The sequence below is a fragment of the Gigantopelta aegis genome, chromosome 4 (genome assembly GCF_016097555.1).
Source record: "Gigantopelta aegis isolate Gae_Host chromosome 4, Gae_host_genome, whole genome shotgun sequence".
Lineage (NCBI taxonomy): Eukaryota > Metazoa > Mollusca > Gastropoda > Neomphalida > Peltospiridae > Gigantopelta > Gigantopelta aegis.
Genome location: NC_054702.1, coordinates 119,501,262 through 119,519,794, shown reverse-complemented (window position 1 = coordinate 119,519,794; position 18,533 = coordinate 119,501,262). Strand labels below are relative to the sequence as shown.

The 18,533-nt window shown below is 38.4% G+C and overlaps 1 protein-coding gene across 1 annotated transcript; it reads left to right on the top strand.

The window, feature by feature from the left end:
* Positions 1–1,004: 1,004 nt before the first annotated feature.
* LOC121371914 (mitochondrial pyruvate carrier 1-like) lies at positions 1,005–18,295 on the top strand. The gene is made up of 6 exons (XM_041498156.1): positions 1,005–1,145; positions 6,769–6,772; positions 9,550–9,565; positions 10,522–10,602; positions 11,389–11,521; positions 15,962–18,295. Exons 1-6 carry the CDS (start codon positions 1,075–1,077, stop codon positions 16,170–16,172), a joined length of 516 nt encoding a protein of 171 aa, XP_041354090.1. The 5' UTR covers positions 1,005–1,074; the 3' UTR covers positions 16,173–18,295.
* The last annotated feature ends 238 nt before the right edge of the window (positions 18,296–18,533 follow it).

Below are 18,533 nucleotides of genomic sequence, written 5' to 3'. Positions count from 1 at the left end.
GGTCTGCAAACGTTGCATAATTAAAAAAAAAAAATTGTCTATTTTTTTATTTATTTTTACAAAAATAGAGTTACGTAATATTTGAATGACCACCTAAAAGCCAATACACCCTACCAGCCACAACTATTTTTTTAAGTGTTCTGTTTTTCATTTATTTATTTTTGGGGGTGTACTTTGTGGTTGGGTTTGACGTAAAATACTGAAAAGAAACCGTATAAACATATTAACATAAAGCTTCTCTCATTTTGGGTGGTATTTGTAAACACACGTTTTTTAAACACCTACATAATATATCAATAGCTAGTTAAAAATCGTCATTTCGCGGAATTTCAAATTATATTTGTTAAGTTACAATTGATTTATTTATACAAAATGGATTTTAAGAACAGTAGGCCCCTATTTAAATTTAACGTTTTGGTGGTTAAACTAATCGAGATTTTATTTTTTTATTTTATGAACAATTATTGTTGATTTATACTGATCAAAAATATATTGTTTTTCAAAAGTAAGTTTCCTTTTCTTTTTACATCAAGTTTAACTGAAGATAAGTGACCAAAAAAAAAAAAAAAAAAAAGCATTTAAAAGTGGAAGGAAGGAAGGGAATGTTTTATTTAACGACGCACTCAACACATTTTATTTACGGTTATATGGCGTCAGACTACACAGATATTGAAGGAGGAAACCCGCTGTCGCCACTTCATGGGCTACTCTTTTTTTTTTTTATTAGCAGCAAGGGATCTTTTATATGCACCATCCCATAGACATGATAGCACATACCACGGCCGTTGATGAACCAGTCGTGGTGCACTGGCTGGAGCGAGAAATAGCCCAATGGGCCCACCGACGGGGATCGATCACCAAACCGACGGCGCATCAAGCGAGCGCTTTACCACTGTGCTACGTCTCGCCCATTTAAGAGTGGATTATGGTGGTACGGAGTTGAGGTTTGGGGTTTTAGTCCAAATTAATGCATATCCAAGTATACCAGTCTAAAATAACGATTATATACGGAAAGTGTCGATTTGAGTGTTGTTGGGTTGTGATTGTGAATGATAGATTTAATGCACATACGAAATGGCAGGGGCTCTGGTTAAAAAGGGACTTTCATATGTGACTAGTAAAGATTTCAGAGATTATATTTGCAGGTTTGTTGATCATAAGAGATTTTCCCGTCGTTCAGCCTTGCACATCCTCGAGTTCCCAGCAGACGAATGTCCGCCCCACATAAAGCTGATAAAAACAGCAATGGACAGAACATCTGTGTACTGTATCAGGGCCGTAGCTAGTAGTTTTTTTTTGGGGGAGTTAATAGTCTAAAACTCCTTAAACGGTTAAGAAGACAATTTTCTTTAAGTTTCTATAATTGTTTCCGAATTTTTGTTATTGCACCCCCCCCCCCCCCCCCCCCGCTAGCTGTCGCCCTATGTATGTATCTAGGCTACTAGGTACTCGTCGAATACTGGGCCCGTTTTATTCAACCAGATCGATGACTTCTGATTTTCAGACCCCTTTGCTTTGTTACATGTGGTGCCTGCATTGACTCATGATTGAGGGGTGTTGCCCAAAGCAATTTACCCCATGCCCCATGCCCCTGCTAGCACTAGCTATTGGTTTAATGACGCATCGGCACATTGGTCGGAAAGAGTTCAACCCATACCCCTGATATATCAAAGGCTCTAAAGACTAATCCTAACCATTGAAAGGGGGGGGGGGGGGGGGTACGGGCCGAACTCATGACATCACATAGGCTACCTTTTACTAAAAGCAGCATTGTATGTTCTACATCCCAGCCCGAATAGAAAAAAGAAATATATTTTCAATATTTCTATTTTCATGTAAGTGGATGCCAGGGCTCGAACTTAACGGTGGCTCCGATGACGTCGTTGAGATATAAATTGCTGTCGGTAGAGAGCATTACCGATGGCACTTTTATGCTGTCGATAAAGCTTCTCAACAATGGCGAAATGTATACACCTGGGGCTGTATGCATGAGGGGCGGATAAGTCCACTATCCGGGAATAGTGCCTATCCGCCGGATAAGTGGGGAAATTTGGTATGCATGACAGCAGGATAGAGCTCCCCGAATAGCCTAAACGTGAATAATGCTATTCACTACATTTTCTGCGTATAAAGGCCTATCTGCCGGATAAGTCTGAAAGGAAAATGGCCGCGCTGGTGTGTTGCGATTCAGAAACAGGCAAATATGTCGACAAAACTGGTTATTTCTTGATTGAACAAAGCAATTTGACACATTTTATAATGTGGGAAAACATGAAGAATTTAAATTTGAACAACAAGATATTCTGAAGATCACAGATGAAATATCAGGAAACATCGAAGTGTCCAGTCGGTTGGGCGTGTTAACATCGCTGTCAAAAATCTACAAAAGTACAAGTTTGCAACACTTTCAATATGTCTACGGTAACTGATTGGTGAGGAACTTGTTTTTATGTAATACTTATGCACTGTCTTCAGTCTTTTAATGTAACCTATCGAAAACCGTCCCCCATCAAAAACCCTCCCATTGGCATTGTACTTCCTATTTCTTTTTAACTTCAAACAACGTAAGCACGAACTTTGATTACGTCATACATGTATGTTGTTCACGAAAACACGTCAACAACTTGTCTAAAAATGGGAAGGTTATTTGGGGAACATACAAAAATGGAAATATAGAAATTAATCTGTATGTCTTTATTGGGGTGGGTATGCCTGGGAACATAGACGACAGCTTGTCAAACAACTAGCCTAAGGTAAGCAAATACAAGTTTTAGATTTTCACTAAATTGTTAGCGTAAATAATATCAAACCACCGGATGATTGAAATGGCCATGCACAGTACTGTAATGTAGGCTACCCATAATAGCGGAACATAGTTTTCGTAACTGAAACAAGTAGTTTAATTTAATTTTTATTGAAAACATGTGCAAGATATATAATGATTATATAAGCTATTTTCATTGATTCGTTGACACTTATTTATGTATTGGTTCATTTTATGTTATAGACATGCATCAGTCAACAATTTGGTGAGAAGGACTGACAACACTCTTCAGCAGGTGCCAATTTCTAAGATTCATAAAGTTATTATGGTTTGTGTAATGCTGCATAACTGTGCTAAAAAGCTCCATCTGATTCAGAGAAATTCAATGACGGTGATCCAGGTTTTGTTTTGTTACAAGATGATAACTTTGATATGAAAGAGATTTCAACCCAAGTGGTTCATGATGTTGATAGCAGAGCTGTTATATACTAATATACATTTACTCTTAAAGAGCTGTAGATGACAAAGTAATAAGTAAATGTGAACTTTCTGATTTACATGTTCTGTTAACACAAAATGATATTCATATTTTACATTTTTCATACATCTTTATTTTGAATTTTAAAATTAAATCAATACGCAACAGGAAAATAATGTTACAGTTAGATGATTATAATTGAGAAGTACAATGCAACACAATCAATAAAATAACGACAAATTAACAAAATAAATATGAAAAATACATGAAATTGTTTTAAAATCTGACAAAGAATAAAAAATAATTTTAAGTAATAATTTTGTTCATGTACAATATTGAGTAAGTATTTAATTACATGTTCCATCTGACATGTTACCCAATTTAATTAACAATTTAAGATGGGCTTATCTTAAGTTATCTACACTTGGTTTATTTACTTCTACACTATACTTGCTTCACTCTTCGCAATTTGTAAGGTGAAATTAATTATAAATATTACTTTGAATTGTTGTTTGTTGTGTATTACAGTGTATGCCCTGTTTGGCAATATGTACTGATTGAAAGAAATAAGGGATCACCCCAACACTTACAGGAGATAGTGAAAAAACACTCATCTATTGTGTCAGTAAGTTAACTGTGTTACTGTCATCCAGTCTCACATTACTGTCATTCAGTGACTCCCACATTACACCTTCGTACTTTATACAGACATTAGGATGATAATAGTATTCAATACTAAGTGTACCCTTATTTCTTTCTCTGTATATTTTGTATATCATGTACAAAACGTCATTTATTTTTATGGTATTTTAAGTTTCAACATGGAATAGAGTATATATACGTATAACATGGAATTAAGTCCCTGTGTATTAAGTGTAAATACTAGTAGTTAACATTACTAGTTATTTAAGATACAGTTGATTTGACGGATTACTGTTATTACACTCGGTATAGTAATGGAAATCAAATCTTTGTAGAGCTTATTGAAAGCAATGACAAATTAATGAAAAACTGAAATTAAAAGTTCCATTCTCGTGGTGTCCATAATTGAGCATTCAATGTCTTAGATACGCCTCTAAAAGTTGTTTATGTGTGTTAAATAATACTGATGACATTTTACAACTTTTAGTCCAGATTATAAATTGTATACATGTATTTGCAATTGGATTTTAAAAATATTATTTCATTTTTTAGTATTATTACTTTTATATGGCTATTAAATAATAATAACGAAACATTGCCCCTGTATTAAAAACAGTTTCCCTTTCTCTTTTGGGCTTCTGCCAACATATTTTAGACTACGACTGTGTGTCCCATAATTCATTTTAACAAAACCTCAAGTGAGTTTCACTGGGTGTTTATTTTCATAAATGTTCAGTCCATTTCGTATACTGAACCAAAAGAAGACTCTGTTGCGGTGGTGGTAGGGTTGGGGGTGTGGGTGGGTGTGGGGCTCATAATCCACATGAAAAAACCCAGTTCTTTATTTGTATAAATTCCGACAAAAAGTACATTATCGTCGTCAAGTGTAGGTAATCGGGTTGAGTAATGGATTTACCTGTAGCGTAGTTCTTTGTTATTTCTCTCTCCCTCTCCCTCTACCCCTTACCCTCCCTCCCTCCCTCCCTATCCCCCTCTCTAGGACTGGGTCTCTCTCTCTCTCTCTCTCTCTCTCTCTCTCTCTCTCTCTCTCTCTCTCTCTCTCTCTGTCTCTGTCTCTGTCTGTCTCACTCTCTCTCTCTCGGATGTGGTAAAGTGCTTGCGCGGTCAGTTTGGGGTCGATCCCTGTCAGTAGACCCATTGGGCTATTTCTTGCTCCAGCCAGTACACCACAACTGGTATATCAAAGGCTGTAATATGTGCTATCCTCTGTATGGAATGGTGCATTTAAAAGAACCTTTGCTGCTAATCGAAAATAGTAGCACGTGAAGTGGCGACAGTGGGTTTCCTCCCTCAATATCTTAGTGGTCCTTCACCCTATGTCCGACGCCATATAACTGTAAATAAAATGTCTTGAGTGTGTCGTTAATAAAACAGTTCCTTCCTTCCTTTCACATGGGTTATGTTAAAAATAATTCTGTCAGTAGAATGGTAGAAATACATAGAGAAAAATTTTAAGGCCAGCTAATTTTGCCCGAATGTTTATTCGTTTTTACCCGAATTTGAAAATGTTCTCCCCCCACCCCCAATCGCTTATGGTTGGTGTTCGACCTATTTTCCAGTTATCTACCTCTCTATCTGCATTTCTATATTTTATTAGTATGCTGGGTGTTATATCTTGGTCCCCCATTATTTATTTATTTATTTATTTGGCAAGACTATTTGCCTCTATTTTATTAGTATTTGTTTTTAATTTGCACCCCTTCCTAAATATATACTGCAAATTTTAATGACTGTTAATAACTGGATTGCTATATATATATTTTTTTTTTTTTCTTTTAACTATGTATTTAATTTTATTTATTTTCATTATTATTTTTGTATTAGGCCTATTATTATTATTATTATTATTTTTTTTTTTTTTTTATATCATTTATAAATAAATGTACATGTATTTATATATTTTATTTATTTATAAATATTAAATGAAACACTGTTCTTTTTGTTGACAGAAGTACATTGTAAGCGCAACGTTCGGTTCCAGAATGCTATGCGCGGTGAGGAGTTCTCCCAATCTAAAAATAACGCTGCCGGATAGTTATTCGCGGCGTCATTTATGTTTATGCATATCAAAAAGCGAATAAATTTAAACGCTATCCGCGTTTAGTTTTATCCGCTCCTCATGCATACGGCCCTAGGTGTATATTATCTGCCAATATTTAACATTTGCACATTTAAAAGATGTCTACATATAACAAGATAGCCTTTCAGTCGGGTTTATTTGCTACAAATGTCAATTAAAAAAAAATTGCCATAGGCAGGCTCAAAATTGCCGTTGGTGGACTGTTTCACCTGTTGCAGTTCTTTTAAAAATTGCCGTGGGAGACAAATTCTTAAGTTCGAGCCCTGGGATGCCATCAAACACCATTGTATGAAACTCTTGACACTAAAACCGTTAAAAGACTGCACTATATATATTTGTATGTTTGTCAATAACATGCAGAAGGTGACTTGTCAATAACATGCAGAATGCAACTTCTGAAATTTCAATGTTTCGATGTATGGAATGTTAGGGTTTATTGTTACCTCGGATATAGGTGTGATCATATCCAGAGAATTTTAGAAAATGCCCATGATCCAAGCTACGTGCCCATTATTATGTTCATGATTTAGTACACGCAGGTCACCTAGTAAACCACACAGTGTCAATTTCACTAAAACTGCATTTGAATCTGACCTAGATTATAACTAAGATGTAATTAATGGGTTGAAGAATGGCACCTCATGAGAAGGGTAAGGAAGTTAAAACACGGCCTACTTGAGATGTTGTTTTGTCTTCACTAAACGTGGCAAGTTGTTGATGTTTTATGTCTTCTTTTCTTTTCATGTTCTCCATGATGTGATGGACTTGTATTGCTGTTTCTAGTACAGTAAGTTGATACATATGCGGGGGGGGGGGGGGGGGGGGGGGGCATGGCTCATTTTAGGGCTTTATTTAGTCTTTGGCTAGTATAAATATTAATTTTCAAGGAAATATTCTACATATTTTAAATATAAATAAATGTTTTATGTGCAGTGCATGTACAGGTATGTTGATTAATGGGTGGGGGTGGGTGGTGGAGGGGCTCGTGCAGTGCATGTATGATGTTGATGGATGTGTTGGTGGGGGGCTCGTGCAGTGCATGTATGATGTTGATGGATGTGTTGGTGGGGGGCTCGTGCAGTGCATGTATGATGTTGATGGATGTGTTGGTGGGGGGCTCGTGCAGTGCATGTATGATGTTGATGGATGTGTTGGTGGGGGGCTCATGCAGTGCATGTATGATGTTGATGGATGTGTTGGATGGGGTCACATTAAGTGCATGTATGATGTTGATGGCTGTGTTGGTGGGGGGCTCGTGCAGTGCATGTATGATGTTGATGGGTGTGTTGGATGGGGTCACATTAAGTGCATGTATGATGTTGATGGATGTGTTGGATGGGGTCACATTAAGTGCATGTATGATGTTGATGGATGTGCTGGAGGGGGTCACATTAAGTGCATGTATGATGTTGATGGATGTGTTGGATGGGGTCACATTAAGTGCATGTATGATGTTGATGGATGTGCTGGAGGGGGTCACATTAAGTGCATGTATGATGTTGATGGATGTGCTGGAGGGGGTCACATTAAGTGCATGTATGATGTTGATGGATGTGCTGGAGGGGGTCACATTAAGTGCATGTATGATGTTGATGGGTGTGCTGGATGGGGTCACATTAAGTGCATGTATGATGTTGATGGATGTGCTGGATGGGGTCACATTAAGTGCATGTATGATGTTGATGGATGTGTTGGATGGGGTCACATTAAGTGCATGTATGATGTTGATGGGTGTGTTGGATGGGGTCACATTAAGTGCATGTATGATGTTGATGGGTGTGTTGGATGGGGTCACATTAAGTGCATGTATGATGTTGATGGATGTGTTGGATGGGGTCACATTAAGTGCATGTATGATGTTGATGGATGTGCTGGAGGGGGTCACATTAAGTGCATGTATGATGTTGATGGATGTGCTGGAGGGGGTCACATTAAGTGCATGTTTTATGTGCAGCGGAGATCATAAGGGTTGTAGATATTCTAGTAGGTGTGCAGAGGTGGTGTGATGTATGATGTGCAGAGGGGTGGGGTGTATGATGTGGAGGGGTGGGGTGTATGATGTTAGGGGGGTATGATGTGCAGAGGAGGTGGGTGTGATGTGTAGATTAAGGTGGGGTGCATGATGTGTGGAGGGGTGGGGTGTATGATGTGTGGTGGAGTAGGGTGGGGTGTATGATGTGTGGAGGAGTGGGGTGTATGATGCGTAGAGTGGGTGGGGTGTATGATGTGTAGAGTTGGGTAGGGTGTATGATGTGGAGGGGTGGGGTGTATGATGTTAGGGGGGTGTGATGTATGATGTGCAGAGGAGGTGGGTGTGATGTGTAGAGTAAGGTGGGGTGCATGATGTGTGGAGGGGTGGGGTGTATGATGTGTGGAGGGTGTGTGGTGCAGATGTGTGGAGTAGGGTGGGGGGGTGATGTGTGGGGGAGTGGGGTGTATGATGTGTAGAGTGGGGTGGGGTGTATGGTGTGTAGAGTTGGGTGGGGTGTATGATGTGGAGTAGGGTGGGTGCTTGATGTGTGGAGGAGTGGGGTGTATGATGTGTGGGGTGGGGTGTATGATGTGTGGAGTAGGGTGGGGTGCTTGATGTGTGGAGGGGTGGGGTTTAAGATGTGCAGAGGAGGTGGCTGTATGATGTGTGGAGGGATGTGGTGTATGATGTGCATTTGTATGATGTGTGGAGGGGTGGGGTGTATGATGTGTGGAGGGGTGGGGTGTATGATGTGCAGAGTGGGGTGTGATGTATGATGTGTGGAGGGGTGGGGTGTATGATGTGCTGAGGAGGTGGTGTGTGGGGTGTATGATGTGTAGAGTGGGGTAGGGTGTATGATGTGTGGAGGGGTGGGGTGTATGATGTGCGGAGTGGGGTATGATGTGTGGAGGGGTGGGATGTATGATGTGCTGATGAGGTGGGGTGGGGTGGGGTGGGGTGTATGATGTGTGGAGTGGGGTGTATGATATGTAGGGTATGTGATGTGCATGTTTATGTGCAGTAGAAGTCAGTTGAATTGCATGAATGGTGCTACATATACCAGCCAGTGCTCCACCACTGTTATGTCAGTATGTGCTGTCCTTGCTTTAAGTGACTTCTAATTGGTAAGAGTAACCAGCACTTTAGATTTACCGTTTTATTAAATAAAACTAAATTTGTGACAGTAAAACCACCGATATACGTCCGCAAATCGCAAAACACAGCAGGGTTATTCCCTAATTATACAAAGATTATTGGTAGGATTGATTCATTTGTGGTTATATATCACAGATACATGTAAAATGACACAGTTCATGGATATAAGCTTGAAATCAAACTACATATCACTTATCTGATGATGGTTTACATGTCTGAGTATGTTTTAATATTTATTTTTACAGCATTCATGCAAACAATTTTAGACATGGAGAACATAATTTACATAAATTAATGAAATATATCATTATTTTATTCACATTAGTAACTGTTTTAATTTATAATTGTATATAATACCAAAACTATTTTTCTATAACTTCTGTTATAAGGAAATATTTTAAATAGATAAATTAATCTATATTTTGGTTATTTTTCAGCACTTTTGGGGTCCAGGTATGTAATAGTTTACAAAATGTTAGTTAATTTCAGGTTATAGTCATGTAAGAAGTGTGTGTGGATGGAGAGGTGTATATCTAATATCATTGATGAGGAGTGTGTGTGGATGGAGAGGTGTATATCTAATATCATTGATGAGGAGTGTGTGTGGATGGAGAGGTGTATATCTAATGTCATTGATGAGAAGTGTGTGTGGATGGAGAGGTGTATATCTAATGTCATTGATGAGAAGTGTGTGTGGATGGAGAGGTGTATATCTAATGTCATTGATGAGAAGTGTGTGTGGATGGAGAGGTGTATATCTAATGTCATTGATAAGAAGTGTGTGGATGGAGAGGTGTATATCCAATGTCATTGATAAGAAGTGTGTGGATGGAGAGGTGTATATCCAATGTCATTGATAAGAAGTGTGGGTGGATGGAGAGGTGTATATCTAATGTCATTGATAAGAAGTGTGGGTGGATAAGAAGTGTGGGTGGATGGAGAGGTGTATATCTAATGTCATTTATAAGAAGTGTAGGTGGATGGAGGGGTGTGTGGGTGTATGGAGGTGTGGGCAGTATTTCTAATGTCATTGATAAGAAGTGTGGGTGGATGGAGGGGTGGGTGGGTGTATGGAGGGGTGGGCGGTATTTCTAATGTCATTGATAAGAAGTGTGGAGGTATTTATAATGGATGGGTGGTATTTCTAATGTCATTGATAAGAAGTGTGGGTGTATGGAGGGGTGGGCTTTATTTCTAATGTTATTGATAAGAAGTGTGGGTGGATGGAGGGGTGGGAGGTATTTCACTGTTTTCAGTCTCCTCAGCCTTGTTCATGTCTGTTCATTAGTTTACATGTCACCATGTGAAGGTTATATAACTGATTTAATTTTACCTTCAGTAAGTTAGATCTCTTTTAATTATTTATTTGATAATTTTACCTTGTATGTCTTTGTTTCTTATCTTTTCAGTTGCTAACTGGGGTTTACCGCTGGCTGCTTTGGGTGACTTGAAAAAAGATCCCGAGATAATTAGTGGCAAGATGACAGCAGGTGCGATAACAGGGTGTTATTATGAGTGTTGAGATAACATCACATGTCAGTTACTAGTGGTGAGATAACATCACGATGTCAGATACTGATGTTGAGATAACATCACCATATCAGTTACTAGTGTTGAGATAACATCACCATGTCAGTTACTAGTGTTGAGATAACGTCACCATGTCAGTTACTAGTGTTGAGATAATGTCACCATGTCAGTTACTAGTGTTGAGATAACGTCACCATGTCAGTTACTAGTGTTGAAATAACATGATAATTGTAGTGTTGAGACAACATATTAATTACTATTGTTGAGAGAACATGAAATTAGTCACTAGCATTGAGATAACATCACGATGTCAGTTACTAGTGGTGAGATAACATAACGATGTCAGATACTAATGAGATAACATCACAATGTCAGTTACTAGTGTTGAGATAACATCACCATGTCGGTTACTAGTGTTGAGATAACATCATGATAATTGTAGTGTTGAGACAACATATTAATTACTATTGTTGAGACAACATGAAATTAGTCACTAGCATTGAGACAACATCATGAAATTAGTCACTAGTGTTGAGACAACATGAAATTAGTCACCAGTGTTGAGACAACATCATGAAATGAGTCACTAGTGTTGAGATGACATCATGATAATAGTAGTGTTGAGACAACATATTAATTACTAGTGTTGAGACAACATCATGAAATTAGTCACTAGTGTTGAGATAACATGATATTAGTTACATGTCTGCTGTTTTGATTATTCCTTCAAATATTTACTCTTACAGCTCTAGCAGTCTACTCAATGACCTTCATGCGATTTGCTCTTAAAGTCAAACCAAGGAACATGCTTTTGTTCGCATGTCACGTAACTAATGAGGTGGCCCAGCTTACCCAGGGAGCTCGCTTCATCCATTATCAGTGAGTAAATCTTGAAACTGAGCTTTATCCATTACCAGTGAGTAAATCTTAACACAGGGAGCTTGCTTCATCCATTATCAGTGAGTAAATCTTGAAACTGAACTTTATCCATTACCAGTGAGTAAATCTTGAAACTGAGCTTTATCCATTACCAGTGAGTAAATCTTGAAACTGAGCTTTATCCATTACCAGTGAGTAAATCTTAACACAAGGAGCTCGCTTTATTCATTACCAATGAGTAAATCTTAACACAGGGAGTTCGCTTCATCCATTACCAGTGAGTAAATCTTAACAGGGAGCTTGCTTCATCCATTATCAGTGAGTAAATCTTGAAACTGAGCTTTATCCATTACCAGTGAGTAAATCTTGAAACTGAGCTTTATCCATTACCAGTGAGTAAATCTTGAAACTGAGCTTTATCCATTACCAGTGAGTAAATCTTAACAGGGTGCTCGCTTCATCCATTACCAGTGAGTAAATCTTGAAACTGAGCTTTATTCATTACCAGTGAGTAAATCTTAACACAGGGAGCTCACTACATTACCAGTGAATAAAACTTAACTCAGGAAGTTCGCTTCATTACCAGTGAGTAAATCTTAACACAGGGAGCTCGCTTCATCCATTATCAGTGAGTAAATCTTAACACAGGGAGCTCGCTTCATCCATTATCAGTGAGTAAATCTTAACACAGGGAGCTCGCTTTATCCATTACCAGTGAGTAAATCTTAACACAGGGAGCTCGCTTCATCCATTACCAGTGAGTAAATCTTAACACATGGAGCTCGCTTCATCCATTACCAGTGAATAAATCTTAACACAGGGAGCTCACTTCATTACCAGTGAATAAATCTTAACACAGGGAGCTCACTTCATTACCAGTGAGTAAATCTTAATACAGGGAGCTCACTTCATTACCAGTGAATAAAACTTAACACAGGGAGCTCGCTTCATTACCAGTGAGTAAATCTTAACACAGGGAGCTCGCTTCATTACCAGTGAGTAAATCTTAACACAGGGAGCTCGCTTCATCCATTACCAGAGAGTAAATCTTAACAGGGAGCTCGCTTCATCCATTACCAGTGAGTAAATCTTAATACAGGGAGCTCGCTTCATCCATTACCAGTGAGTAAATCTTGAAACTGAGCTTTATCCATTACCAGTGAGTAAATCTTAACACAGGGAGCTCACTTCATCCATTATAAGTGAGTAAGTTTTAACACAGGGAGCTCGCTTTATCCATTACCAGTAAATTGTAACACAGGGAGCTCGCTTCATCCATTATCAGTGAGTAAATCTTGAAACTCAGCTTTATCCATTACCAGTGAGTAAATCTTGAAACTCAGCTTTATCCATTACCAGTGAGTAAATCTTAACACAGGGAGCTCGCTTATCTATTATCAGTGAGTAAATCTTAACATAGGGAGCTCACTTCATCCATTATCAGTGAGTAAAGCTTAACATAGGGAGCCTGCTTCATCTATTACCAGTGAGTAAATCTTGAAACTGAGCTTTATCCATTACCAGTGAGTAAATCTTAACACAGGGACATCGATTCATCCAGTATCAGTGAGTAAATCTTAACACAGGGAGCCTGCTTCATCTATTACCAGTGAGTAAATCTTGAAACTGAGCTTTATCCATTACCAGTGAGTAAATCTTAACACAGGGAGCTCGCTTCATCCATTACCAGTGAGTAAATCTTGAAACTGAGCTTTATCCATTACCAGTGAGTAACTTAACACAGGGAGCTCGCTTCATCCATTACCAGTGAGTAAATCTTAACACAGTGAGCTCGCATCATCCATTACCAGTGAGTAAATCTTAACACAGGGAGCTCGCTTCATCCATTACCAGTGAGTAAATCTTAACACAGGGAGCTCGCTTCATCCATTACCAGTGAGTAAATCTTAACACAGGGAGCTCGCTTCATCCATTACCAGTGAGTAAATCTTAACACATGGAGCTCGCTTCATCCATTACCAGTGAGTAAATCTTAACACATGGAGCTCGCTTCATCCATTACCAGTGAGTAAATCTTAACACATGGAGCTCGCTTCATCCATTATCAGCGAGTAAATCTTAACACATGGAGCTCGCTTCATCCATTACCAGCGAGTAAATCTTAACACATGGAGCTCGCTTCATCCATTACCAGCGAGTAAATCTTAACACATGGAGCTCGCTTCATCCATTACCAGCGAGTAAATCTTAACACAGGGAGCTCGCTTCATCCATTACCAGCGAGTAAATCTTAACACATGGAGCTCGCTTCATCCATTACCAGTGAGTAAATCTTAACACATGGAGCTCGCTTCATCCATTACCAGTGAGTAAATCTTAACATAGGGAGCTCGCTTCATCCATTATCAGTGAGTAAATCTTAACATAGGGAGCTCGCTTCATCCATTATCAGTGAGTAAATCTTAACACAGGGAGCTCGCTTCATCCATTACCAGTGAGTAAATCTTAACATAGGGAGCTCGCTTCATCCATTATCAGTGAGTAAATCTTAAAGGAATGCACATGCAAGGCTTTTGGACTGGTATGCATATTCAACGATATTTAATGCACATTGTTGCTCAGTATCAACAAGTATATTATTATATTTAATTAATAAAATAGTTAAATGTGACAGCTATTATATATAACGGGCACAGCCATTTTGTTCCATCGCAGTGAATACGCCCTCTGGCGAGCTGGTGGTTATGTAATACTTAATGTGTCACATTAGGAATTAGTCTTAGAATTGGAGAAACGAACGTACCTGATTTTTGAGTGATGATGAAACAAGCATGCATCACAGTGTTCTGTAATAATATCCCAGTAAGCCAGCAATAAGTACATATTATTTTTCAGTTCAAAATAAACCACCATTGTCAAATTGGTCGAAATAACTATCATGTTTTGTCCATGCAGTAACCTACGTACTGAAATGATAATCGGAGTGTTTTCTTAATTAATTGGTCTATTGTGTAGTTGCCTCCACCTGTGATTCCTGATTGGCAGGTGTATATTTGACAGGTAACCAGACAGGGTAATAAATTACTGCCGGCTAGACACAAATAGGGCTCACACTGGAACATATTTTGGTTTAGCTATTTTTCTGAAATGAAGAGTTATTTTCTTGTAATTTATTAAAATGTGGTTAATTTAAGCAAAATTTTATTAGTCAAAGCAATTGGCTAATTTGGCAATGAACAGGGTGAGCCCTGACAAAAATATGTACCAATATGAACATCACAGGGTATGGTGAAATATCCTGCTACCCGTATAATGATAATGGACATTATCACCATCAGGCTTTATTACTGTAAATCATTCTGTAAAACTCTTGATTAAGTAGATTTTCCAATCTAAACTCAAAGAACTGACCAATTACGTAGTCCCAAAGAAAAGAAAGTTATCACTTGGGTATCATGAGTGGTAGTTTTTGCTCCAACGTAGCCTACTAGTATGCATTTTTTAATTTGGATTTTTTAAGAGATAAAAATATTGTAACCCTATTTCATTGTGTTAATGCAAATTGAAATATATTTAGTTAAGTAGTTTATTATATTATCAAGTCATTTATGTTGTGTTACAAGTCCGGTTGATCACTGGGAAGCACCTTGTCGTAAATTACTGCATTAGTTTACACTGTGCATACAGGAGTTGGTAGGATCTGACATCACTTCGTCCCAAGCTAGATTACTGGATGCCACGAAAACCAAACAAAATCGTTGCCCCCAGTTAGCAGGAATAATCAAGTTTTTTTTATTAACTCTAAAATTATGCGTTTTTAATTTCTTAAAATGTCAGTATGTGTTGGTGGTGTGGTCCGGGTATGCATCTTTCCAACACAAGGCTCATGTTGGAGTTTACTTCCCCTTTAACACAGAGAGCTTTATCGATTACCAGTGAGTAAATCTGAACACAGGGAGCTTTATCCATTACCAGTGAGTAAATCAGAACACAGGGAGCTTTATCCATTACCAGTGAGTAAATCTTACCAGTGAGTGAATCTTAACACAGAGAGCTTTATCGATTACCAGCGAGTAAATCTGAACACAGGGAGCTTTATCCATTACCAGTGAGTAAATCTTACCAGTGAGTAAATCTTTACACAGGGAGCTTTATCCATTACCAGTGAGTAAATCATAACACAGGGAGCTTTATCCATTACCAGTGAGTAAATCATAACACAGGGAGCTTTATCCATTACCAGTGAGTAAATCATAACACAGGGAGCTTTAGCCATTACCAGTGAGTAAATCATAACACAGGGAGCTTTATCCATTACCAGTGAGTAAATCTTAACAGGGAGCTTTATCCATTACCAGTGAGTAAACTTAACACATGAGCTCACTTGATGCATTATGCACCCCTCATTTCAACAAACCACACTCTGCCTCTGTGTTGTTTTAGTTTCTGTGTTGTGTTAATTAGTGTTTGTGTTTTCAGCTACCTTATGGACCCCGAGAAGCGGAGGAAACATCACATTGAGATTGTGGAGCAGGAAGTTCACTCCCACCCCGAGAAGTACCCCGCCCTGCACATCGAGTCACGCCCTCCCCCCACCTCCCAGGCTGACATCGAGAAGGAGGTGGAGGAGTTTGAGGCACATTACGAACTACCGAAAGACCCCCAGCCCCACATCTCACCCGTCCTGTAGACGTGGTGTAACTTATACAGTGTACATAATCCAGAACAGTAATCTGTTTGTATAGAACACAGTGGCACCTTAGTGTATTGCAGTTCTTGTTTGTGGTGATGTTAATCATATTGTCACTGTAGGTGTAGGGGGATAGAATGGGATGGGATAGCACTATATTGAGGTTATGGGGGTTAGGATGTTAATCATATTGTCACTGTAGGTGTAGGGGGATAGAATGGGATGGGATAGCACTATATTGAGGTTATGGGGGTTAGGATGTTAATCATATTGTCACTGTAGGCGTAGGGGGATAGAATGGGATGGGATAGCACTATATTGGGCTTATGGGGGTTAGGATGTTAATCATATTGTCACTGTAGGTGTAGGGGGATAGAATGGGATGGGATAGCACTATATTGAGGTTATGGGGGTTAGGATGTTACAGCATAAGCACGATATGTAGCCTAAAATAACACAAACGACAGAAAAACGAAGCAAGTACATAGCAGCAAGCATTAACTGATCTTGGGCAGTAAAAAACGAAGAATTATCGGCCCCGAAATAAACACTGAGAACTGCTGTCCCATCTAGTACACGATGATCATCACTTGAATGCTGTTAACAGGGTGTATGTGATATGTGTATTTAGGTAGTTTACTGTAGAACGTTTTACATGTTACATGAGGCTCTTCACAAACGCAGTATTATAAACATAGCAATATAACATCACGGTCAAGGCCAGATAACTCTGGTTGATTGGACGTGTACTGTTTTCACAGTCCATGTGACAAGGAACATACTTAGACAAAATTGTTAAGCAATTTGGTATATGTGTTTAAATGTTTTAAAAGCATGTGACTTTGCGAGTAGTGGTTACAGCCTGGATTTAACTGATGTGTAATTGTCAAGTCGGAGAATGTAGCTTGGGGCTTAAAGTACAATGCACTAGTACGAAATTGCTCGACGTTTTTGTTGTAGTATAGTTCGAGTGTAATAAAAAATACTCTTGTTTATTTTAATGTGATTACACATAAGATTTTAAACTCTTTTTTTGGGGGGGTGGGGAGGGGGGGGGGGGGTGGACAGGTTTGTGTGGCAATTGACCAACTGAAAGGACCATTAATATACTGCTTGAACATGTATTTATTTTAATTTGTCCTGAAACATACTTTTATAACAACCAGCAACAGAGTGGTCATATGACACCAGTTGTAATTTTCATACGTAATTGTATTATGGGTACATAACCATACATGAAAAATATTATTGAATATGTTTTTTATCTGACATTTGCTCCTCAGCTATTTCCAGTTACATATGTTAACAGGCCTAAGGGTAACAAAAATAAACCTCCACTAAGGGAATTTGAACCACAGACTTCTCTGCATGAAAGTCAAATTCTCTACTGACTGAGCTAATAAGGAAATTCCAACTAGCTACTGCATGTAATAAATATACATTCATATTGGCCCTACTAAAGGTACGTGATTCTGTAACATGCTGAGTTATGAAACAGAAGCATGAAAACAAGCAAGCGGTACCTTTAGTAGAGCCATTTGAATGTTTATTTATAATGTGCAGCTTTGTAAGGTTTTTGTCTACATAGTAAATATTTATACCAACTCTACTACACAGCTAAAGAAGAACTGCACAAAGTGTAGTTGAAATGACGTAATCTTGTCAGTAAGAGGTCAAGCCAGACACTGTCTCTAACACACAGTTTATGTAAATCTCTAACACACAGTTTATGTAAATCTCTAACACACAGTTTATGTAAATCGTAGGGTCTGAGTTTGTTCAGCTCGCTGTAGCTGGTGCATTTTATCACTCAGGATGTTTCAGAATCGTGAAAACATGCAAGCAGTACATTTTGAATGTATATTTATCATGTGCAGCCTTGTAGGGTTTTTGTCTACATATTTGAATATGTACTGGAACAGTATTTTTAGATGTGTTATCAAGTTTAGATATATGTGTGGAGGATCATCTAGGCCTATAAAGGTTGATTCACACTGATGTTTGTAAAAATGAGTCTATATCATTTAATTTGTTGTATTGTTTGTTATTGTAATGAGTTTTCCCTGATGAATATATATGTAAATTAACAGCTCTAATCTCATGGAATAAAATATTTATTGTTATCATTATTATTATTATTATTATCCATGATAACCAACCATATGTCATTTCACTGAGGCTGGCTATCTCGTGTATAACCAATCATATGTCATCTCACTGAGGCTGGCTATCTCATGTATAACCAACCATATGTCATTTCACTGAGGCTAGCTATCTCATGTATAACCAACCATATGTCATTTCACTCAGGCTGGCTATCTCCTGTATAACCATATGTCATCTCACTAAGACTGGCTATCT

Bases quoted from the DNA above. Each gene is read 5' to 3' on its own strand.
- LOC121371914 (XM_041498156.1), top strand. From the start codon at position 1,075: ATGGCAGGGGCTCTGGTTAAAAAGGGACTTTCATATGTGACTAGTAAA. The intron at 10,603-11,388 runs GTGCGATAACAG...TTACTCTTACAG, and splicing joins TAGTGGCAAGATGACAGCAG to CTCTAGCAGTCTACTCAATG. The intron at 11,522-15,961 runs GTGAGTAAATCT...TTGTGTTTTCAG, and splicing joins GCTCGCTTCATCCATTATCA to CTACCTTATGGACCCCGAGA.